At 40.7% G+C, this 25524-nt stretch overlaps 1 protein-coding gene across 3 annotated transcripts; it reads left to right on the plus strand.

Moving 5' to 3' along the window:
- The first annotated feature begins 1840 nt into the window (after positions 1–1840).
- Positions 1841–25267, plus strand: LOC148040670 (S-adenosyl-L-methionine-dependent methyltransferases superfamily protein). Of its 3 annotated transcripts, none has more exons than XM_087660907.1 (12): positions 1841–2010; positions 2085–2178; positions 9904–9953; positions 10203–10252; positions 10437–10542; positions 10676–10736; positions 10936–10988; positions 11139–11231; positions 23430–23493; positions 23901–24002; positions 24153–24397; positions 24939–25267. In XM_087660907.1, exons 1-11 carry the CDS (start codon positions 1984–1986, stop codon positions 24380–24382), a joined length of 930 nt encoding a protein of 309 aa, XP_087517033.1. In that variant the 5' UTR covers positions 1841–1983; the 3' UTR covers positions 24383–24397; positions 24939–25267. The 3 variants fall into 3 exon arrangements, with proteins under 3 accessions (XP_087517033.1, XP_087517025.1, XP_087517016.1); XM_087660899.1 differs by having other exon boundaries at positions 24489–25264; XM_087660890.1 differs by having other exon boundaries at positions 24153–25263.
- The last annotated feature ends 257 nt before the right edge of the window (positions 25268–25524 follow it).

Here is a 25524-nt window from a genome sequence, read left to right on the forward strand (position 1 = left end):
AGGTCATATTGTAGCATATTGTTGTACTAAGAAGGATAAAATTTGCAGTGGGTGAATTGCAACAAGGAAATGTACATTGTCTTCACAATAGAATGAAAACAAAAATGAGCATATGTTTATTATGCAACATATGATGAATGTTGTTATAAGAAAGGGGACACATGATGATGTATGGTAATTTGATTTAGGTGTATCCAATCATATAACCAGCCATGCTGAATGGTTTGGAGAGATGCATGATTTACAAAATTCAAGTTATGTGTAGATAGGCGATGATTCATACCACCCGATTTCACACATTGGAAAAGTTTCCTCATCCTTGGATGATGGTCAAACAAAGAGTCTATTAGGTGTATTACATGTGCCATCCATCACAAATATTTTAGTTTTTATAAGCCAAATGGTAGAGCAGGGGTTGCAGGTTTGCTTTAAAACTATGAATTGGATCAAATGTGCCAATTATTAAATTGTGCTCTATTTTGGATGAGCCAAGTATTCCATAGCAATAAACTTTATAACCAATTTCATATCAATGGGAAAGAGGCCATAAATTTCCCCTAGTAGTAATTCTTTCCAACCGCTCTTTGTGGGGTGGTATAACTTGGTGAGTCCCTGCACAAAATTCAAAACATTAGCATTAGTCTTACAATTCAAAAATGGTTAAGAATTGTTTTTTTAAAAAAAAATTAAACACCTTGGACATTTTTCATTTGCCATGTTGTATTTGGTTGCCCTTTATTAGTTCAAATAGTCTTAGGTAGTATTAGCCAAAGAAGGCATGACATTTTTGGTCGCATGTAGCTATTTTATATCATTTGGAATATGCAATTCCATTAGTGGGGGGACTAGTTTAAGCACCATCTTTGCTTTTTTTATGAGTTTCTTGTTGTTAGAGGGGAGATTGGGGAGTGGTTGCAGTTGTCTATTGGTATTCTAGTAGATTCCTATTGAGTTGAACCGAAGGTCCAATAGTTAAATGGTCTTTTGGAGATGGAGGCCCCACCAATTTATCCTCTCCTTGAGAAGCTAGTGATCTTGCTATGAAATATGGTATCTTATCAAGATCAGATCATCTTGCTTCCAATCTTTGAGTTCGTAGTCCCAAATATCCCTCCAATAGTTGATTCTTTTTTGCTCATGAGGTAGGCTCTTCCCAAATTGTCTACCTTGATCGAGGTGTGAAAAATACTAAATTGTATGGAGTCTTTGGAACTTCATTATTGTGGTGAGAGACCTAAGTGTTTCTTGTGGGGCATCCATTTTTGCCAAAGGCTTTGCATCAAGATAGAAGCAGTTTTTTATAGTTATTTTAACTTGGCTAAATGCTAATGTGATAGTATCTAGGGTTTTCCACTTCAATAACTCTTTGCTTGGGAAGGACTTGTAGCTCTCATGAATGAGAATGGCCTAGCTTTCTAAGTCATGGTAGAAGCTTAAGTCTATCCAATTTGCATCTACATTGTTTGCCATAATCCCCTAGTTAGGGAGTCCCAATTCACCCTCTTCTTTAGGAAGGGTACAATCTTCCCAAGTTACTTTTGGTATCAGAAATTGATCTCCATCCTTAGCCCATTGCTAGGCATTTTAAATTTCTAAGGTGCCTGCCATAAAGGTTACCAATAGGAAAGGAAGTAGATAATTGAGGGTATGAGGATGTGTTTCAAGACTACTACCCTTCCTACTAGGTTGAATTGGAGGCACTTGTCAATCTTGCCAAAATAGGCATCAAATCCAACCTCCTCCCAGTAAGTAGGTTGCAAAAAATTTCACTAGGTACTCTGAGAAAAGAGTATCTGAGATTCTTTAATTAATTCTCACCTTATACCCTAGGAGAAATACCAGGGTCACTCGAGTCAAGATCTGGCCAAACAGCTCCAGAGAGACTCTAGCGTTGGTGCACGTAATAACCCAGCAACGTATACTTGGACTTAGTGGTTTCTTAGAGCCTTTGCATCTGCTTGCTGTTTCTTGTGCTCAGAAGCCATGGGCAAGTCTTCCAAAGACAAGCGGGTAAAGTCCTTCGTCATCTCCTGCGCGTTAGTTTTCTCGAGTTAATTTTGTCTCGTCCTGGCCTTTCCGTGCAGGATATTTACTATCGCAAGGCCAAGGAGGAAGGCTGGAGGGCGCGCAGTGCTTTCAAACTTCTTCAAATCGATGAAGAGTTCGATATATTTGAAGGTACAGCTTGTTTTTGTGATCTTTCGATAGGTCGGCTGTCTAGGTCGTGTTCTGAACGTTGTGTTCGATCGTTCTATCTCAAACGCATCTTGTGCACAGAAACATAGACGTCGCATATAGTTGAAGGAACCGCTTTGTTTGTGATCTCTAGATAGATGAGCTGCGTGGTACCCTTTATTGGGCAATATTAGTTCAGTAGTGTCTGCTGGCCATTAGCTTGAATAAGTGTTTCTCTGTTGATGTTTATTACTTGCATTTCATTTCATCATTTTGTTTTGTAGGTCCTCCAGTGCATCCATGTTGCAACTTGAATACATGTTCAAAGTAGATCAAAGATTGTAAATCAAACCACATTACATTGCAAAACATTGAAGACCACTAATTGATGTGGATGTGAGTGTATGCTTAGCTATATTTGTGTTTGAATTTTAAACATTTGATTGATTCATGGTTTGTTATATTCCTTGTTTATTGTTTTGTGTTATTGTGTGCATTGGAGCTAGCAGAGTTAGCAATTACTTGGTAGCCCCATGTGAATTGTAGTCTCTTCAATATGAGGGCACCATTCCCAAGTTTTCAAAGTTGAGTGGCTCTTCTTCCTCTAACCCTAGCAATGCACAGTCAGGTCCTAGCTTTAAGAAGTCACCAAGGATTGATTGGCAATTTGCCAAAAATCTATGAGGTGGATATATGCATTGGGAGTTTTGCCACATTGTGAAATCCGGTGGTGCCCCTCGCGTCAGGGACCACTTTCTTGGTGGTGTGAAGAAATCAATGTGTGTACACTCCTAACACTTTTGGGGATCCACTTCAGGAGCATCATGCTTGGAGGCTGATATATTTGCCTCGCATAATGACACTATAAATCAGGCCCACTGAGAAACACAGAAAGCTTGGTAGGCTCGCCAGGAAATTGGAAAGCTTGATGGGCTTTTTGTGGGTTATTAGGTCAAAGGTGACTTGCTTTAGAGTGAATGAAAACAAGGGTGATCATCTAAACATAGTAATTACTTAGCCTGTTCACAGGAAATTTAAGTAATTACATAAATATACGATCCTTGGTTGCATGGGAAACTTAGAAATCAACATAGAGTTGTGGAGATCACAAGGATACCATGTTAGGGCACGAGTAGAAGCAAAAGACAGTGAATAGTACGATTGAACTTTGAAGAGATGATGAAAACTGATTAAGAGGATGCAAGTGACTTAGGGCACTTTGTATTTATAGAAGGGTTTTGCTTATGGGACATTGAAACACACTTAAGTGCGCTCGAGTTTTGGGGCAGTTCAATGTGCTAATGAAGGTTTAATGTGTAATGTGCCTTTTTTAACTTAACGGTTTGCACTAAAAACGCAACAATAGCTGTACATCAAACTCAAAAAATCATTATAGAGTCATGGAGGTTGCAATGTTACCATTCTAGGATGTGAATTTAATCAAGAGATTGCAAATAGTACAAGGTTCCATGATTCGACAATAGGCACAAAATTTATCTCTATAATATGTTTGAGTAATCTAAGTGAATCTACAGTAGACTCATAGGTGCCAAATAGGAGCAACAAAGCACGGTGCTAAAACATCCCGATTCCCCATGAGCACAAGAGATGATGATGGCAATTGACAATTAGCAAAAGCAATGACGAAAGCTTCCTTTGCATGTGGCTCAATGCCTTTGCGCAGTGAGGGCTTGTCACAAACTAGTTTTTGCATGTGGCTCAATGCCTTTGCGCAGTGAGGGCTTGTCACAAACTAGTGTTTGCATGTGGCTCAATGTCTTTGCGGAGTGAGGGCTTGTCACAAACTAGTGGGTTGCAACTAGTATGGTGTTAGGGTTGAGCTAAAATATGCATTACTTGCTAATTAGCCTCTTAAATAGCCCCAAAACACACTAAAAAATGCTCTTTTAGAGTAAAAACCCTAAAATGGGGAGCGGTTCGAGAGAGTTTAGTGGAAACCCTAATTTTTGGGGTGCCCTTCCACATCTATAAATAGACAGGCTGCCCCCATTCAGCCTCCTTCCATCTGTGCAGGTTTCTCACTCCACGTGCAGATTTCAGCCATCAGCCTCCTCCCACATGGCTGTCCAGTCCTCCAGACTGCTATCACTCCATCCATGTTTGCTCCTGCTATTGGCGCCTTCATCCATGCTAACGTCAGCTGTGCTGGCAACATCATCATCTGCTGTGATCTGATCATCCAATCATCGCCAGCCACATTAGACATTGTTTCAGCCTACTATTTACAGCAGATTGTGAACAGCTTCCGGCCCTTGATTGGTGGCACATTGCTGCGTTTACTAGTTTCCAGCCTCCAGATTGTTGCGTTTTAGTGACCAGCCTGTTGCCATTCACTATTCAGCACTCCTACACTTCGACTGGTGGTCATAGACTCAGGATCCGTCTTCAGTGGACATCACACTCCAACATTGCTCTGCCCTTGAGCACACTATACACTCTTACATTCATTTACAACATTCATTCACTTCAGAGTTTGTGTTCTCTCTCTCCCTTCTTCTGTTTGTGTTTGAGTTTTGAGTTTTGCGTTTAGGGTTTGAGTTTTGAGTTTTGCATTTAGGGTTTGAGTTTTGCCCTCTGTGTTTGCGTTTGTCTATTTGTGTTTCTGTCGTGGTCGTACACTCTGTGTGTCCTCAGTGCAAACCCTAGCAGTTTTCTTTACATGGTAAAGAGTATCCTGCGGATATTGTGGAGAGCTAGTCTTTGTGCAAGGCTCACAATACGACTCGTAACCGAATCACAATGTCCCAGATACATTTTTCTATAGTTCGTATGATGTCTTATCAGGCTTCTCCATCATTGGAGGCCTTGAGACGGCATTATGGGCTCGGTGAGGAGGATGACACTCCACTTTCATCTTCACCTTCTTCTACTCCTATTCCAGATTTCACTAACATGATAGAGGACTTTGAGGAGTACTCTCACAACAAGTACGGTGATGTTTACACCCCTCCTATTAGTTTTGCCACCACATTCAGACCGGTTAGTGAGGCTGGCTACCTCTTCGATCATGGACGACATAGGGCATTCGGAACGTCTGGCGATCCATCTTCATTATCTCAACCAGGTTCAATGTCAGGTTTGTACAATTCTTTTGTGTTGCATGAATCAAAACCCTCACCTGTTTCTTCTTTTGAGGTACAGGATCTGGATGGCTTTGCATATGTGAACTTCAATAGAGGGGGCTCACGAAGCAGACGAAATTCAGGTACATCTATAGCTTTTGTTTCATTTGAGCATGTCACACATACTTCTGACTTCCCTCCCATCCTACCCTCTTCTATATCTCACCTTGATCACCGCTCATCATCTTTTCAAAACCTTGGATTACACTCCACATCTGCATCACACACCCTAGGGGTTGGATCTTCCATCTCCACTCCTAGTACCTTTTCCTTCTCTATCCCATTCTCTACCTCTTTGCACCATGGTACTTCGTTAGGGGGAATGCCACTCTTTAATACAGTGCCTTTCACCTTTCAGCAAATGAGCACACCCATAACTCTTGGGTCGACTGTGATGGGCATCCCCTTCACTATCCTTAGCTTCACATCTCACATGACCACTCATACGTAGGGTTTTCCATCCTCAGCTTATGGTACGTCTTCACACTCTCCTTGGGTTATACCTGCGCAGGGATTCCCATCTTATGCTTCCCGTGTTCCCATCCCATCTCCTTGGGTTACTCATGTGGCTACCATGTCCATGCCTAGTCAGCCCATCCCTACCTATGGATCCACCTTGCACACTACCCGCATACTTGGTAGACACTTTGGGGTCCATTCCCAAGTGTACTCCACTCCCCCATCCTACCCACACTACACTTTTTTACACTATCCATCTTCAAGCACTACCACTCCTGTTGCAACGACCAAGAATGCCTTCACGGATAAGACACGTTTTAACGGGTCAAATTTCACCACTTGGTCTAATTTCATACAACAAGTGCTTGAGTCTCAGTGTCTTTGGGACCTCGTCATTGGTCTAGAGCCTATGCCAGACCCTTGACTAGCTCACCCTGATTACATCCGTCAATGGAGAACCTGCAATGCCATAGCCAATGTTGAGCTGATGTAGGGATTGCTTCTTGAGTTTCACTCTCAATTGCAGTACTTTCCGCTCGCGTTAGTGTTGGAGTCACCTTCTTGACCGCTATGCGGCTCGCGATCGAACTCGGCACATCAATCCCGACTTTGAGCTTTAAGAGTTCTCTATGAAGGAAGGAGATGATCTGAAAGTCAAGCTGAGTGAATATAGGCGGTTACTTACCGAGTTCGCCACTACTGGCTCTCCAATGTTAGATGACAATCATGTTACATTCTTCTTGAATAAGTTGCTCGAAAAGTATTTCAATTTCATTCAACACATCATCTCACAATCTTGATTGCCAACCTTTTGCGAGTTTGAGTGCCAGTTCTTGCGTTACGTAAGGCTGCATGATCAAGTCTACAAGAAATCCTCATCACAGCCTTATTCAGAGCATAGGGGGTTGGTTGCCTCTTCTTCGGGAGGGAAACCCACCAGTGGCAAAAACTTTGCAAGATGCGAAGGCAAGAATCTAGACCTATCTGGCAGCAACTCCCTAAGAAAAACCGGCACACTGCCAAAGAGCAGGCCATGTGGACGAGGAGTGTCACTCCAAGGCCTAAGGTCTTCCACTTAAAAAGCTTCAGCAGACCGCTGTGACTGCACAGTTCAATGGGGCTACACCTTCCGCTTCTGCTTCATCTGCTTCTTCAACACCCATTATTGCTGTTGGACATGTGGCTCACGAGTACAACCTCAACAACCCATCTCTTTGACTACCCTTGAGAGGGACTGATTGATTGGTTTGCAGGTTCCGATCCCATTGCACTTCATGCATCCATCTCACCTTCCTCTCCACCTTGTCAGGCGTTCCCTTGGCAAAGCCTTGCTACTAGATGTACACGATGGTAGCCACCTTCTTAGACTAGCATGTCTCTAGGTTCTTTTGGATACCCTAGGTCAGTCTAGTATTCGTTTTTGGTACTCTTAGAGTTGGGCCCATAGGATTCCTTGCCCTTAGCTTTTCCATTCTTTAGTCTTCTGTTGCATTTACTCATACACATACACATTTATTGCATTTATTTGAGTTAGATTTTCTTTCTGTTATGTTTTGCTTTGGAGCATCTCACCACTAATCTCTGTGTTTGCAGATCTCATCTCTTTTGCAGGGTTTTGTCTTTCAGTGTAGGGCTAACTTGCAGATTGCTTTGGTCCTACCTGGGCTGGAGACATGGGGATGCGCACTGTTCCTTTCATGGTTTCATCATCCTAGGAGTGCTTGCTCTTCTTCCAGCATGGTGGTTTTCCCTTGCGAGGCGGATCGTGCAATATCTCTCTCGATGCTATCATGGCGGTGACTTCTACCTTGCTCTTCTAGCGGGGTGCTTCATCCACTTCCTCTTCTTTCGTTCCTTATGGTTCTTTTCACCATTCAAAGACCGACATCAGGCTCCTCTTCCTTCTTCGGCATCTACATTCGGGTTGAGAGGGGGTTCCTATCCTTCTTGGTATTCTACAGGCTTCAACACTTTGTCTTCGACATTGGTTTCTCCCCCCGTTGTACCTTACCCTTTGCATTGCATGATTTCCTTAGCTTTGTACTAGGGCGCTTGGGCAAGTAAACAATTTTTCCATGAGGGACACTGTCCAAGTGGCACCTGCTGCATGAGCATTCTTCAGCATGTAGCATACTTTGCATCTCATTGTGCAGAGCACCACTTGAGCGGATCCTTAGCTATTTCCACCTGTGGCTGTTGTTACCACACCACCATCCTCCTTCATCACATGGATATCTCATCACCTATTTTTCCTCGTCATCAATACCTTGAGTGGATGGGTTAGCTTGTTCTGTTTTATGATGTGTTGGGTGTACCCTCCCTACTCCTGCCGTCTTCTGGGTCACCATTACTCAATCGGCCGTATCCCATAAAATTTACCTCACTTATTAAAAAAAAAAAGTTCCATGTAATTCCATCCGCCTTTGTAGGGCTTGGTGTGGGTAGCCGACGTGCACCCTTTGTCCGATGCCTTGTCCTCTTTGGGGTGACTACTTGGATTCCCTTGGTAAGATAACCATCGCCTCTGTAGTCTTGGTAGGCCACTGGGCAGTTGACGTGCATCCTTTGTCCGATGCCCTGGCTGCTTTGGGGTGGGATGCCTTGGGGTAAGTACACATCACAATGGGGCCTAATCTTTCGACGCCGTTTTGGACCTGAGAGGGGGTGTTGAGCTAAAATAGGCATTACTTGCTGATTAGCCTCTTAAATAGCCCCAAAACATACTAAAAAAAGCTCTTTTAGAGTAAAAACCCTAAAACGGGGAGCGGTTTGAGAGAGTTCAGTGGAAACCCTAAAATGGAAAGCGGTTCAAGAGAGTTCAGTGGAAACCCTGATTTTTGGGGCGCCCTTCCACATCTATAAATAGATAGGCTACCCCCATTCAGTCTCATTCCGTCTGCGCAGGTTTCTCACTCCACGTGTAGATTTCAGCCATCAGCCTTCTCCCACGTGGCTGTCCAGCCCTCCAGACTGCTGCCACTCCATCCGTGTTTGCTCCTACTACTGGCGCCTTCACCCATGCTGGCGACATCACCATTTGCTGGGGACATCACCATTTGCTGCGATTTGATCATCCAGTCATCTCCAGCCACATCAGACACTGTTTCAGCCCGCTGTTTACAGCAAACTGTGCACAGTTTCCAGCTCTTGATCGGTGGTACGCTGCTGCGTTTACTAGTTTCCAGCCTCCAGACTGTTCCGTTTTGGTGACCAGCCTGCTGCCATTTACTATTCAGCACTCCTACACTCCTACTGGTGGTTATAGACTTGGGATCTGTCTCCGGTGGACGTCACACTCTAACATTGCTTTGCCCTTGAGCACACTGTACACTCTTACATTCATTCACTTCAGAGTTTGTGTGCTCTCTCTCCCTTCTTTTGTTTGTGTTTGAGTTTTGAGTTTTGCGTTTAGGGTTTGAGTTTTGCCCTCTGTGTCTGTGTTTGTCTCTTTGTGTTTCTGTCGTGGTCATACACTCTGTGTCCTCAGTGCAAACCCTAGCAGTTTTCTTCATAGTGTAGACATTCTTGGTCACTTTGTCTCTATTTTGTTTTAGCTTCTCAATTTGTATTTGAGGATATGTGATGTTATAAATGCAAAATTGCTCTAATCAAGCTCTGGAGTCAGCATTAGACATGCTGCCTTTCGGCACTTGTGTTTAGCCTCTATTGGTGACTGTCTCACTATTGATTTACACATACATGAGCTTATGCAGCAATGACACACCGCACATGGTCATTATGCCTAAACAGAATCAGCACTATACACTGTTATTGTCATGCCTGCATGGCCATCATTGTTAAATAACGGCTAAGCGAAGGTTTGCAGTTGTCAATATCAATTCATCCTTTTTCACAGATTCCCTAGAGGTATAAGAATTTGGTGCAAACTTCATGGGCACATGTTGTACTCTTCTCTAAGAAGTGTTATCACATGCAAAGTGCTTCTTAGAAGTTGTTCTCTTTGCCTCTTTGAGAAGCATTTCACATGAATGGAGATTATTCTTCTGTACGTCTTCTTCATCATGCTTGATTACTATTTTCCTTACCATGCTTACAGCCCGTTTCTGTTCTAGTTTGTGGGTTATACAATATTCTCGACAGTCTGTTAAAGTGCTCTACTTTGCAGGTGTGAAACGTGTTGTGGACCTTTGTGCTGCTCCAGGGAGCTGGAGCCAGGTACTTGCAGTTTTCTGCTGCTCATGTGTTTTCTTGTTCCCAAGGGTATATTTAATTTTGTGAACTGAGCATTTATTACACATGGGATTACAAAATAATGTCATGGGTGATAGCTCTAGGGAAAAGCATTTTCCCAATTTAAGTTCAAGCTGCTCTTCAAGGTTTCCCAACAAAATGAAAAAGTCATTTCCAACTTACTTTTTGTTGAAGCTGTTCCAACATTGATTTTCTCAATTGCATATCTTGAAGGTGCTAAGCAGGAAGCTGTATCTCCCAGCAAAAACAGCTCAAGAATCAGGGTGATTGTACATACTGAATTCTCGTGCTCTTTATTTCTGAGTCATTGTCACTGTTTTTGTGTGCACTATGCTGTTTGTAAGACATCAGAGAGTCTCAAACTAAATGAATAATTTATTGTGGATTTCTTTTGATGTAATTCGAAAACTAAAACTCGTCTTCTCACATACGTTATTATGAGCACAGTGAAGAACTTCCCTTGATTGTGGCCATTGATCTCCAACCAATGACTCCAATAGAAGGGGTGATTCAGGTCCAAGGGGACATAACGAGTGTTCGAACAGCTGAAGTTGTAAGTGGGTTGATTTGTGTGTATGTCGAGAGTTGTCATTCTTACTCTTTACACTTATGAGTTTTAATGCTAAATCTTTTAATTAAGTAAATGCAGAAGAGCTGCAGTAGCATTTTAATGTGTTGTATGCTAGGTAATCAAACATTTTGATGGATGCAAAGCAGATCTGGTTGTTTGTGATGGGGCTCCTGATGGTAGAGTTCCTTGTTTCTGCCTGCTTAGTTTAAACTCTGCATGGTCACAGTTCTTTTAGATAGTAAAACTATACGAGGAAAGGTTATGGTTTTTTTGAGACATCCAAGAGTGTGTAGGGTACATCAATTGTGTTTATATTACATGAGAAACAGCTTAGAGGCTCTTATGTTTACACTCTTTTGTATGTCTGCTGCTTAGTAACTGGACTACATGACATGGATGAATTTGTACAATCACAACTCATCTTGGCTGTAAGTTTCTGTTCTTGTATTTTATGTATCTCTTTAAGTCACTCACATTTTTCAAAAAACTTTTAATCAAGTTAGACACATTCTACAGATATCCTTTTTAAAACTACATTTTCCATTCATATATTTAGAAGCTAACCTGGGTTCTGTCAGGCCTTGACAATCGTTACTCATGTCCTGAAAACTGGTGGAAAATTCATTGCCAAAATATTTCGAGGAAAAGATACTAGCCTTCTTTACTCTCAGGTAATTCAAGCTTTTCCAGTTCTGCTGCTTACAAGGGGGCATGTAGTCACAAGATGCTACGAGAAAATGGGATTTTTCTTTCCTTTTGTTGATTCCTACATTTTCTCTTCCTTGTCGTTTGTAGATTGAAATACTCATCACAGGCAGGCTCATGAAATTGCTCATAAGGCAAGACGAGTGGAAAATAATAACAATATTAACTGTTTTCCCAAACTTGGTGACTGCAGTCAAGATTATGGCCGTTCAAGTAGTAATCTTCTAAGTAAGTAGGAGAGGCAAGAGGTGGTATGGGTGGTTCTATTGCTGCACAGAAAAATGCCTACCTGATTTTATCAAATCTATAACTTATATACACAACCAACTGTTTTCCCAAACTTGGTGAGTGCAGTTAAGATTATGGCTCACCTGCTTGAGTAGTAATCTTTTATAGTGAGTAGAAAAGGCCAGAGGTGTAGTTATATGGCAGCACAAAAGTGCCCACCACTTGCTGTTACCAAATATAAAAATTATGCACACAGTCATATTTATGATGGCGCTTGAAGTACACGGATTGTTTACTGCTTAGCAATTGTCATGAAGGCTAGTAATTTTTGAGTTTCTAGACTTCATAGCATTACACACATTTCAACTTTCCTTGTTGTCAAGTATACCAATTATGTACATTGACACCCAGATTGAAAATGATCCATTTGACCTAGAAGTAAGGCAATTGCTTTACCTGCAATTCTCTTGAAGGCTAGTAGTTACAGGATTTTCTGGATCCAGATACCTACTAAAGCAGGGTTTTTAAAAAATGTGGCTATAAAGAATGAGATAGAGTTATTTTGCTACTTGTACACATTGAAACTTAGGAGGTCAGTGTTGAAGAAGCTTGCTCGATACTCCTTTTACCCAAAATGAAGCAGATTAAGATTGGTGTTTTTGTACAAAACATGATCATAGATGTTATTGACAGATTGCAGACAGGGAGGGCACATGTGCATGATGCCCTAGTGACTGTATGTTTCTCACATGCTGGAGATACATTGGCTCCAATGTTGGTACACATGCTTAACCAGGGTTGTCACGGGCGATGGCATCCGATTAGTACCGTCCGATACTAGTATAGTACTAATTGGACTAATAAATCTTGGACCTACGTCCGATGGAAAAAACGTACATATAATTTTAATGCCTATACTTAATGTTGGCACTCAAAATAATACACTTTAAACATTTAGAGACTTTATACTAGGAGTTTACATATTAAGAGCTTGCGGATAGAGAGGATGGCCGGTGGAGAGCTTGAAAGTGGAGATATAGCAAAGGAGAGCTTGAGGGAGTGGGGTTAGAGAGCTTGAGGAGAGAGAGTTTGAGAATAGAGAGCTTGAAAGTTGAGCTTGAAATTTGAATTTGAAATCAGAGAGGGAGAGGGAGAGAGTATATTGCTAGAAGGGGGTGACTGGAGAGAGAGAGAGAGAGAGAGAGAGAGAGAGAGAGAGAGAGAGAGAGAAAGAGAGAGAGAGAGAGAGATTGGGGACATGTACAAGTGTGTTGTGGAGAGGAAGCCTAAGAAACACTTACAGTTTACCCCAAAAGTGACCCCAAATGGCCATAAATAGGCACTTTGAAACAGTTGGACAATTTCCATCGGATGCCATTGGACGTTATTGGAGCGTTTGGGGTCGAAAGTTTACCACGGGGGTAAGAGATAGTAGAGTGAAGGGAGATTCAAGGAGAGCAATTGATGAAAGAGAAGGGGTTCGAAGAAATAGGTATAGAAGAATACTTATAGAGGTGAAGCTTGTCAATTTATTTTTGCATCCTCAGAAGATAAATCTCTTGTAGATCAAAAACGTGCATCAAACAATAGTTTTTTCTCTGTTGCCTAGACCGCCAATTTGATGCTTCTGTTGGCTTCGAAAAGGGGGTAAAATATTAGGATACTTGGTCAGAATTCTCCCAGATCACTCCTCCTAGTTCAGAGTGCTCTTTGCTACTTGTAAACTGCGATTGTGCGTCGTGTGATTTCGCCAATCTTTCTTTTTGCATAAAATCCCCTAAAAATGGCTGGAAGTTACTTGTTTTTTTTTTTACATGTCATCCTGTTTTAGAAGTTGTCTACAACTTTTGGATATTTGTAAGAAATAATATCTAAAATATAAAAAAAAGGTTAAACTTGTCCAAAAACTTCTTCTCCTAGTTTGGAGTGTTCTTTGCTACTTATAAACTGCGATTGTGCGTCGTGTGATTTCGCCAATCTTTCTTTTTGCATAAAATCCCCTAAAAATGGCTGAAAGTTGCTTGTTTTTTTTTTACATGTCATCCTGTTCTAGAAGTTGTCTACACCTTTTGGATATTTGTAAGAAATAATATCTAAAATATAAAAAAAAGGTTAAACTTGTCCAAAAATCTAGTATTTTTGAACCATCCACACTACAGACATTGACACTAATGACTAATATGGCATTAACTCTCTAGATTAATAAGAAAGCCGAATGACGATGCACTCTTGAGTTTTTTACACTGTGTTCGCGTAGCAGTAGGACATCCACCCCCTTTTAACTTGCATATCCTCCAGCATGTGTCAAAGTCTTATGGATCTGCAGTGTCAAAAGAAGTATTCTCTGCCATGTCAATGTCTTCATCTTCCATCTCTTCTTCTTTCATATTCTTACATTCATGCTTAGTATCCAACTCCTTCAACTCATATGCTGAAGACTCCTTATGTTTAAAGAGCTTGATACGTTTTCCAGCCATTGGAATCCTTAGAGCTGTCCTATCTATCTCATTTAATGCATAGGTAGCATTGTCAAAAACAAACCTTACCACATATAGACCAAAACACTGCTTTGCCATCTTCCGACTGACACTGATGATTTTCCAATCTGTTGTCATAAACTAGCATCCAATTCCCTTCTTGTATAGCTCGTGGTCGAAGTCTGTGTCGCTTGTCAAGCCTCTTCTTGTTCTTGATCCTTGTAGTCTTCAGCTTTTTCATGGCCGTCTCCATGTCTTCAGGCCTTCTTTCTAATTGTCTAATGAATAGGACCAGCAACTCTTCTCTATTCAAACTCTCTTCCCATGGTAGAACACTCCAAAGTAGCAATAGTCTCCTCAATAGGCATGATTGGCTGTTGTCCATACATTAATTCAACAGGCATATACCCTGTAACTGCACTATGAGTGGTCCTATCAGCCCATAAAGCAAAGGGTAATATTCTTGGCTACTCTTTCATCTTGCCCTTACATGACTTTGCCAATGCCTTAATGATAGGTTGATGATCTCTTTCACTTTTGCTATTTGCTTTAGGATTGTGAGCTGAAGTCAAAGGGAGCTTGATATCCAATTGTGAAAAGAAGTCACGAGGCTCATCTGCATCCAATTCTTCTCTATTTGCAACCACTTTACCAACACAACCATACTTGCAAAAGACTTCTTTTAATAAGAATGTGTAAACTGCTTGAGTAGTCTTTGTACTAAGAGCTTGACCTTTCACTTAATTTGTCAAGTCTTCTCGTGCAAGCACAAGATATCTCATATTCCATAAACTTATAGGTATGGTAACCAAATCAACTATCCATTTGTAATGCATAAACAATGGATAGGTCAGTTGTAATCCATCTCTATACTTTACCATGGAATACATTTGACAATCATTGCATGATTCCACATAATGCTCCACATTTTTATACATATTCTGCCACCAATACTTCTCTTTGATCTTGGAAAATATGCCCCAAACTCCTCTATGTCTACTTCATAAACTTTCATGAAACTCCTACATCATGTGTTGTTGAGAAGCCCTATCTCCCAATACACGTATTGGAGCTTCTCTCTTTTTCTTTGCATGCTTCCATAAATATCCGTCTTTCAAGAAAAACCCATAGGCTTTTCTTTTAATCCTTTTGAATTAAGCTTCAGACCACTCAGCCTTCTTTGTCATGAGGCTGAGATATTGGCCTATTTTTAGCCAATCATTCTTATACAACTCTTCCAAAAATTGTGTTCTCACTGAAGCACAAGACTGATGATGTTTTCTCTTTACTGCTCATCTCTTCTCCATGGCTATAAGTTCTTTTCTTACTGCTGAAATCCCTGCAGTAACAGTAGTTGTATACTCATTGCTTGCTGTCATAAAGTCGTTTTCAGTACCTATCACATCGTCCTCTTTATCTTTCATCAGCTCCTCTTCATCTTCAAACCTTGCTCGTGAAAGCATGTCAGCCACGGGGTTTTCTCTACTTGCAATATGTTGAAAATCAGGGTTAAGTGACTTTATATATGCAATCCACTGTAGTATGGCAATATCGAGAGTTGAGCAATTTACTATCATGTCTAATAGAGGTAGACAATCAGTAGAGTCTAATAGAGGTAGACAATCAGTCTCTACCACTATACGAGCTTCCATAAAATACTCCCTATTACACTTAAGGGTTGTCACTACACCCCAAAGTTCTCTTTTGATTTGAGAAAACCGCCGTTGCCGTTCATTGAGGACCTTTGCTCTGAATGGCATACCTATTCCCATCAGCATCATCCTGATTCATTGCCCAATCAATGCGAATTGGGATTTTATCTATGGTGAGAATAATAGACTGCCCATTCTCAAAATTTGCTCTTAAGTGTTGGGGCTGAAATCAATAAGCTCTTTAACTTTTGAACTGCTTTTGTATGCTGTTTATCCCACCAAAACTTTTACCCTTTTCTCAAGAGTTGATATAAACTTTCAGCCACATGAGCAAAATGCGGAATCCATATCAAGTAGAAGACACATGCACCCAAAAATCTTCTCACCTCGGATACATTCAAACACGTCTCCTGCATCTTGCTTATGGCATCTTTATTGGTGAGGATTTTCTCCCATATGGTCCACACATGTGCCCAACAACTAATACTTTTGACTTTTCTCTTGACTGAGTAAAATGCACTTCTTTAAGACGGCTCAAAATCCTGTCACAATCAACAATATGATTAGCCACAAATCTTCTACATCCATGCTCATTTAACTCTTTATTATTCTCATAGATATCACATCCTTTGATTGGCACATCATCGAGAAAGGGTAAGGTCAACTGAGGAATATACTCCCTCAAAACTTTATGTATAGCATTCATCATATGTGCTACTGAATTGGTTGCTTCCTGTGGAAGTGTACACATCCTAACCAATCCAAGCTGTGTCTTCACAGTAGTGATATTCCGGCTTTTCGATGCAAGCTGGAATTGATCATATCTTGAATATAAATCACCCATAGAGTAAATTGCCTTGCTTGCAAATGCTTCTGCAAATTCATCCACTATCAGGCTTGATCCAACATTCCTTATGGTGACTTTATTAACTGGTTGTAAATCTTGTATAAACCTCAAAGCACCATTTTTCTTTGGAAAAGTAAACCATCGATTCAAATATGGAGTTGAAGAAGACTCCAAAATCCGCATTTTGATCTTCTCATTCAAAAGCTCCAGCAGCTTAGGCAAATATGCCCGAGGCACTGGAATAGGCTTTAAATTCCATGGCATATGAGGTACTGTAATGATCACCATAGGTGCAACTATGGCCGGATCAATACATCCAATTTCATTTCGTTGAAACGCAAAGGCTTTTCCATGCCTTGCCAACATCTGCAAGAAATAAGCTCTTTCTGTAGGCAAAAGAAAGTTTGTATCACCAATTTTCAGCTCTTGTAAGGTTTCAACTGTAAATTTATGTCCTACTCCATATGGATCCCATAAACTAGGTTGTTGAGTCACTTTTTCAGCCAACCCATCACTTTCAGGTGGTAAAGGCAAAGCCACAGGCTTAACCTTCTTTGCAACTGTTTTTTACTTTGTATCCACCCTTGCTTCAGCCCAGTTTTGCAGCCCATAACATTCATGCTCAGCAAACTCTTGAATGATTTCATACATCTCTAAATTGTCAACATAAATAACCTCTTTTTTTGCCGTGTTTTTAGCATTAATTGCTGTAGAAATTTTAGCCACTGTATCAACATTAACTAGCTCTGAAAACAGCCTTGAAATACCTTCATTTATAGCCATCATACCATATGTCTTCAGCTCTTTTTTAGCCAATCCTATATATTTCTTTTCAGCCCTGCACATGGTTGAAATATTCTTAAAGCTGCCAAGACTACATGCTGTCCATTCTACAATCCAGACACAAACACAATTTTCCCTTTTCTTGGAGGCATAATTATCTTTCTAGAGGCACTGCCATAGACTCCACTTATAGTAGTGTTGTCTAAAAACCCTTAAACTCGTGCATTAGGTGGCATGGGATTATCCCGCAGCCTATCTCGATTGTGGGGATGATTCACACAAATAGTGAGAAACTGTATCGCCTTTGTATTGTCTTTACTCTGAACCTGAGCATGTGAAGAACCATCATCCAAGGCTTTTGTTTCTAGCCTTGATTCTGAAATATAGGGCTGTCCCAAAATCACCGGATAACTACATGAATCCTGCATAAAAAAATGATATTCATCCTTAACATCTCCAATAGTCACAGGTACTTTCGGACAAGCCACATAAAGATCCCTTGATGAGTTGTTTGTTGCTCGCATGTACCATCTTGGATCTACATCAATCGGTCAACCTCCATTCTCATACAAGCTGCGTGCCATAACATTGATTTCGGAACCATGATCCAAGAGAGCTTTGCGAGGTGTCTCTCTTTCTCCCACTTTAATAATTGTCTCTGTTATAGCATGAGCCCAATGTGTTCATGAATAATGATAGCTTTGAATAAAATGAGCATCTTCTTCTTCATGTACTTGTTGATGGACATTCCCATTATACACAACCTTCTCTTTATGCTTATTGTTGCCCATAAGACCAATTTCAGCCACAAGCTTGTTGTCTATATTCCCATTTAATCCATTTTCAACATTAGCCTGCTTCAAATCAGCATTACATGCACCATCATATTCCTTCTGAAATTGTTTCACATTGTCTTTGTCAACCTGCATCGATGCTTGCAAAACTTCACTATTAAACTATCTTTTTCCTTTCAGCATATCAATGATTTCATCATGAAATTCATGCTTCGCGATTCTAAGAACTTCGCCAAGTGTGAATTCCACTCTACTGCTAAGGGTGCGATCTTTCAAGACCTTTTTAAGGTTTGTGGCAGTCTCAAGATCTGATTGTAATCTGTAACCAGGATTTTTGTCCCTTATCTTCCCTTATTGTTTCTTTTCTTGAGATGCATCCTCCATAACATACTCAGGTATGGCCTTTTCAGTCTCTTTCCATTGCTCCATTTTACTGTGTTATGTGTTTAGATGGGCGTGAAGAGGAAGGACCAGCAATGTCCTCATCTCTTCTTCTCTTTACTTCCACAAGAGCTTATTGATTATGAACTTTAGCCAAATAAGCATAAGTTGAAAAGGAATCCATTGGTGCACTCCATCGTGTTCTCCCTTGTATACTTTGACTTGCATCAGCCAATTCAGACTTTGCTGTTTTGTCTTTTTTCATGCAATCTAATGTCTGTACCCAAACATAGAGATTTTACTTCAGCCATGCCTCCTTTACGAGCTTCTTCGGTCCTTTCAATTCTTAACCCATATGTGGTTGCATCTATGGCAACAAATACTGTCCTTGTTGCCATTTTTTCCAACCTCTTCTGCATGCTACCATTTTTAAAATTTGGCTTTATTAGAAGACCCGTTTCTGTTGTATATATTTTGCTATCTTTCCAAAAGACTAACCTTTTCGCTTCCGCTGCACGGTAGGTTGTACAGTCTTGCTTTTTATGCTGTAAACTGTCACACCAAATGCATCTCCTCTTGTATCCTTCTTTGTACAGTCTTTGGGTTGTTGCTCGACCCTTCTCTTTTACCTTAACATTCAAGTTTTCAACCTTTGCATAGATTTCTATGAGATTCAGTCTTAAATTACGCATGCCTTATTTATCCACAGCATTACCTTTAAGAGTCGGACCAATAGGTATAGCCGATTGTTCTGCCATAGCCATAGACGCCTTGGCTACAATTTTAGCCTCCTTTTGAGTATTGGCAGGTGTGGTGCTTATACCCCATCTTAATTTCATCTACTCTTTCTTTACCAACATATGCACTGCCTCAATTACATTAGCCCAATCTGATATCAGCCCCGTTTCAAAAGAGGCATCTTCTAAATGATCAATCAGCTTTTCTTGCAAGACAAGATCTGTAGTCTTCAGAAACAAATTAATTTTTTGACTCTCCAATGATTGCTGCTTATCGGCATCTAACTACGCATACGGGCTTTCAAATTCATGGGGCAAAGTTGTAGCAGCCAATTGGGCTTTTCAATCTAATTTGTAAATATCTTGCATCTTCCAAGAAAAACTCCTCTCTCAAAGCTTTCTTAAAAGTTGCCCAATCAATATCTCTTCTGTGTAACTCATCATCTGATCAAGCAATGCATGCATGGCCAAACGGGAGAAATACTGACTCCATGCATACTGCGGTACCCCATGAAACAACATCTTTTCTTCATACAACCGGATGAAGGCCAAAATATTTTGACCCTTAAACTGCTTCAATTCTTGTCCCACTGCCTGCTATGCATTCACAGCTTAGGAATAAATTCTTTCTGCTTCCTGCCCAGTTTGCCTCTGCTGTTGTAACAACAAATGCTGCTGATGATGTTGATGCAACAAAGTAATCATTTGTTGTAAAGCATCACTACCACTCGAACTTGCAGAATTCCCCATCTTTACATACCTATTGCCAACTTTTACGTCGGGTTCACCATTGTTAGAGCGTTTGGAGTCGAAAATCTACTACGGGGGTAAAAGACAGTAGGGTGAAGGAAGATTTAGGAAGAGCAATTGATGAAAGAGAAGGGGTTTGAAGAAATAGAAGATGTAGAAGAATACACATAGAGGTGAAGCTTGTCAATTTATTTCTGCATCTTGAGAAGATAAATCCTTTGTAGACCAAAAACGTGCATCAAACAGTAGCTTTTTCTCTGTTGCCCAGATTGCCAATCTAATGCTTCTGTTGGCTCTGAAAGGGGAGTAGCTTTTGGATGTTTGTAAGAAATAATATCTAAAATATAAAAAATAGGCAAAACTTGTTAAAAAATCTAGTATTTTTGAACCATCCACATTACAGACATTGACACTAATGACTAATATGGCATTGACTCTCTAGATCAATAAGAAAGCCGAATGACGATGTACGCTAGAGTTTTTCACACTGTGTCTGCATAGTGGCATGACAATGTGTCGAATTAGACATGACAGATTGGATGAGTTGACCTGTCTGTCGGACGTGGACAACTGGCTGCTTAATAGAGCCACATGCAAGGGACTTTAAGCTAGTTGGGCAGATCATACTATTGTACTTATCAAGAGATTCCCAAAGAAGCTGGTTTGAGAAGTTGCATTACCATTTTGGACCATGCACTCACACTTAGAGCTTTCATAGAAGAAGGAAGGGCTCAAAGTAAGATAATTTATTGCTGTTTTGTAGATTGCCACAAAGCCTTTGACATTGTACCACGGTCAAGAAGAATACTACAAAACATGGGAGTACCAGAGGACATAAATTGGAGCATATATGCCTTGCATGAGTCAATGATAGGAAGAGTACAGGCACTAGAAGACCTCTCAAACAAGGTAAATAACACTTGGGGTAAACAGGGTTGCCCATTGTCACCTTCACTATTTGGCCTATTTGTTGATGACGTAACAGGCTATACAGACAGAATAGGGCGACATGGGGCAAGCCTGGTTGGAGTGTTGTTTCATACCTATTATATGCTGATAACATTGTTCTCATCTCAAACACACTGGAAGTGCTTTACATATCTTTTGCGTAGATAGAAATCTCTTGGTAAACCTTGTTAAAACTAATGTCATGGTGTTTAATAAGACCCAGGCTTGGGTAACCAGGTCAGAACAGTAGTTTATCTTTAATAGGAGCCCGGTAGAGATGGTCAGATGATATTTATATATAAGCGTGACCTTCAAAGGGCCACAATGTTTGATGCATGAAGCAGCAGTCAGTTAGCATGAGGCTTTGCAGCATTTGGTACACTAGAAAGACAATTTGCACACATACAATTCAAGGAACCATGTGCCAAGTTATGGCTATTTGACACTCTGGTAACATTGTCACTTCTCTATGGATGAGAGGTTCGGGGGCCTAGTCTGTACTACACAAGAAGGGAGGTGCTACTAGAGCAGGATGGACCCAAGAGAATTCTATGATGGGTTTCAGCCAATAGAAAGACCTTTAACCATGATGACATCATGCATGACTCGTCACAAGTCATCCACATGACATGCTATCATATGACTATTTGAGTTGAGCTAATGGCTGCATTACTGGTAACAAAGGCCCTTTTTGAAGCAGTGACTTTTATTCAAAGATCATGGAAGTGATTCCATAGCACATAGACTCATGCCTAGCACACAAGTCTTCTAGACAATTAGCATGAGGATGAGACAAATGCTGCTGGTATGCTTAAATGTGCACATGGCTGAGCCTGCATGGGATTTGTATTGACAGGCTCCCCCTTTTGGTTATAGTCTGGTCTGTCCAAACCTTAGACCTAGCCATAGCAGCAAAGAAACACATTTCTTTGGGTTCAAAAGTTCCGAAATGTTTCCAAGTAAGAGATGTTAGGATGAGTAAAAATTATGAACTTTTTTTGACCAGAAAAAAAGGAAGTCTGACTATAGGAAAATGCCGAGCAATGCTACGAGACCCCAATCCAAACCTTTGAGCTTGTTCATATGGTACACTGATCACTTAGTGGAATGCATCTGCTACCTTTGTTTTCCATGTGGGCAGCTGGATGACCGTGTTCACATGGCACACTGATCACTTTGTGGAATGCATCTGCTACTTTTGCCATGTGGGCAGCTAGATGGCCATTTTCAGCAGGCAGTACATATCGGCATTGCTGCACCCCTGCCTCCTTCAGTTATCGATCACATCCATTAGTTCATCATCAGCCGTCATCATTCTTACTTTTCCTCAGTCAGGTTCCCATCTTCTGCCATTAGCCCGGCACCCTCACTGACACACCTCCGTAGCATGCAGGGGCTGATTGTGTGCATCCTTATATCAGTGTTCAGATCAATGTTTTCCTTTTGTTTCTTTTGTGTTTTGATCGGCTTCTCCTCTCCTATGCTTCTGTTTCTGTTGTGCACACTCACAACAAGTACATTGAGAGCAGAGGACTATTTTTGCCAGATGTGCAGGTGAGAAACTGAGACAGAGCACTATATTTGCCAATGTGTCGTTTACTATGATATCATGGGGAGATACCATTCTCTCTCCCATGAGTTTTTTGGTTCCCTTTGGCTGGTCATGGAATACAAGGACCAGAAGTGCAGACACCTCTAAGGGATGGAAGCACACCATCACTGTTGAGTCCACTTGGCCAGATGGCAGAGACCTTGCACAGATTTCTTCATTCCAGCCACTATTAGAGAATCTGACCAACCCTCAGACATTACCACGCCTTCATCCTTTACATTGACAATTCTGGATAGACCATACCCATGAGGAGTTACCATACAATGAGTTACTGTCCTATGCTGTGCAAGGTGCCCATGATCCTCAAGGAGATGAGCTCAACCCCTCTTTTATCACCAGGTCAGGTTGGTTATCATCTAAGACAGGAGACACCCACCTAGATACTTGAACATAGACGAGATAGAGTGTTGGTGATATCATCCTATGATGGATATACTCCACAGCAGAGGGGTGACCTGACACTAGATAAAGGATCGAGTGTTGGTGATATCATCCTATGATGGATTTACTCCACAGCAGAGGGGTGACCTGACACTAGATAAAGAGATGAATGCTCATGGATACCTGTGTGTGTGTGTGTGGAACTTCATCCTCCATAGCCAACTGCTTCTCAATCTAAGACTCATAAACACCTAACAGCAGTTGAGGTCCGAGGTGGTGGGGGAGAAATATCCACCCACTCAGTTGATTATGTTCTCACTCTCAATATTCAAGTTTGATTTAAGGGTGTCTAGAATGGGGAAAATATGATACGTGATTGTCATGAAAGTTTGATGTGTTTCTTGCCACTCTTACACACATAAGCAAGCAGTTTATCACAATGGTGCACGGTTTGTATTGCTGGAAACAATTCAAGAAACACTTGCTTTTGCTCATGCCTTTTAGTTTCGGTCACTTTGGCTGCTTATGAAATGATTTGTTGTGTGGTTATTGATTGCGTCTTCTATTTTCCCAGCTGAAGTTGTTTTTTCCGACTGTAACATTTGCTAAACCAAAAAGCAGTCGAAATTCTAGCATTGGTAAGTTCCAACTCTGTGTGCTGTTCTCTACTTTCTGACATGGTTTTTTTAGTGTTACATTTGATGTTCTAGCACAACGATACTTATCCTCATTTATTCACTTCCAAACTTAAGAGGTCAAAAATGTAACTCAAGACTTTGAGAGGATCTTATAGGCACGGATTTTGATTTTGTTTACTTTGTTTTTATGTATAATGCCATATGTTGGATGGAGCTCTAAGTAGCGTGTCAGGTTGCCCTTAATAGATTGATAGAAAATATTGGCAGCTACACTTAATATGCTGTTTCTTTCAGTGTTCCAATGGGTTCAGCTTTAAATTTGTCACAAAAAGGTGAAAAGGTCTGCTTTAAGAATTGGAAAAGCATGGGGGAGAGACACATTCAAAGTAGTAAAATTTTTGTTGCAGAGGCCTTTGCAGTGTGTGAAGGTTACAGCCCTCCAGAGGGTTTTGATCCAAAAGACCTGTACAAACTGCTGGAAAAAGCAAGCAGCCCTGATGACAATTCAGGTAGTTCTTTTTTTGGGTTGCTTCCAGATGCATTTAAGGGGTTGCTGTTTAAGCCTGGGTATTGTCTAGACATTTTTTGGGAGTTGCTAGGTACTTCAACTTTTATCTCAATGGCCTTACAACCTGATATGCATTTCTATGTTTTTCTAGACTGTTGCAGTGCATGGTTTGAAGGACCAAACAAGCTATATATTCCTTTTCTTGCATGTGGAGACTTAAGTGGCTATGATGCGGATCAGTCTTATCCTCTTCCAAAGAAGGGTGATGGTTATGTTCCACTAGAACCTGTACAACCACCTATTGCACCTGCTTATAAAACTGCCATTGCATTGGAGAAGCAATCAAATCAAAAGAAAGGAGCAGGAGTTTCTAAAGTGTGATGATTCAGAATCAGGGTATGCTCTCTCACAAAAAGCGACCATATTTGGTTCTTAATCAGTTTTTCTTTAAATCATCAGAAAACTTTGCTGGCTACATGGTGTTCAGAACTTCAGTGGATGATTTTAGCTGGATATTGTTCGAAAATAGCTGAAGCCAGATGGTTATAATATATTTAGGAATGAGGTGCTGGGTTTTGAAAGCACTTCAGCAAAGTTTCAAGCATCCAGTTATAGTTCCTAGGGGTGACCATCACAGGAAACACTCAAAATTTCAAGAACCTAGAAGAATGTATCGAGGACATAACATGAACGCTTTACACGTATCATAGAGATTCATCCTGGGGTAGTGTATTGAGTAGTGATCCTGGTCTTTGAGGCAGCTTGCCTCATGGAAACAGTCAAGATTTACAAGTGCTTCTTAATGTGGAGCTTCAAGTGAGATGCTGGATTCTGGACCGATGAAACTTCCAATTTTGAAATTTTCATAGTTGCAGCTGTTAGTAGAATTTGCACACCATTTGTGGTTTCATGGAAATATTTATGGAACTTGCTGCAGAGAAGCTCTTGTTGAGAAAGTGATCTGGGTTCTTGAAGCCTTATATTGAATCGAACTGGAGTGAGCTTGAGGTTGAAGAGATCTATAATGTCATCATATGAGGTGATTTGCTGCCAGAGTTATGTAGTTCCCTATTGCAAATATATCCTGGGACTAATGTTTTTATTGCTTCAAACATGTAGCCCCAGGATTTTCTAATGTAAATTTTTCATTTACATGTGCTAGGAGAAACATGTAGTGAATTCACAATTTTATTCACTTTAATGCAAGTACTGTTAAGCCATGTACAACTACATTTAAGCAATCATATTTTACTGGCTCTTACACCAAAAAACATTAAATCAATTTAGAAGACACTAGAAAGTTTTCAGTAGACAATTGGCTTAAAATGTCATATAAAACTGGGACTCAAATTGTGCTTCCACTTTTATACAGCTCATCTCCCATATGCCCCCATCAGTGCTAGCTCTTCTCCATCATCATCTTAATCATTCGCTCAATGTCCCGGTTGCTTTTTACTTTTGGCTGTTGCTGCTTTGTTAGTCCAGATTTTGCTCAACCTATTGGTGCCATGTGTTGGAGCTAA

The sequence above is a fragment of the Lygodium microphyllum genome, chromosome 2, assembly GCF_053477565.2.
Source record: "Lygodium microphyllum isolate KBCC chromosome 2, Lygodium_microphyllum_v1.1.10, whole genome shotgun sequence".
In the NCBI taxonomy this organism is placed as follows: Eukaryota; Viridiplantae; Streptophyta; class Polypodiopsida; order Schizaeales; family Lygodiaceae; genus Lygodium; species Lygodium microphyllum.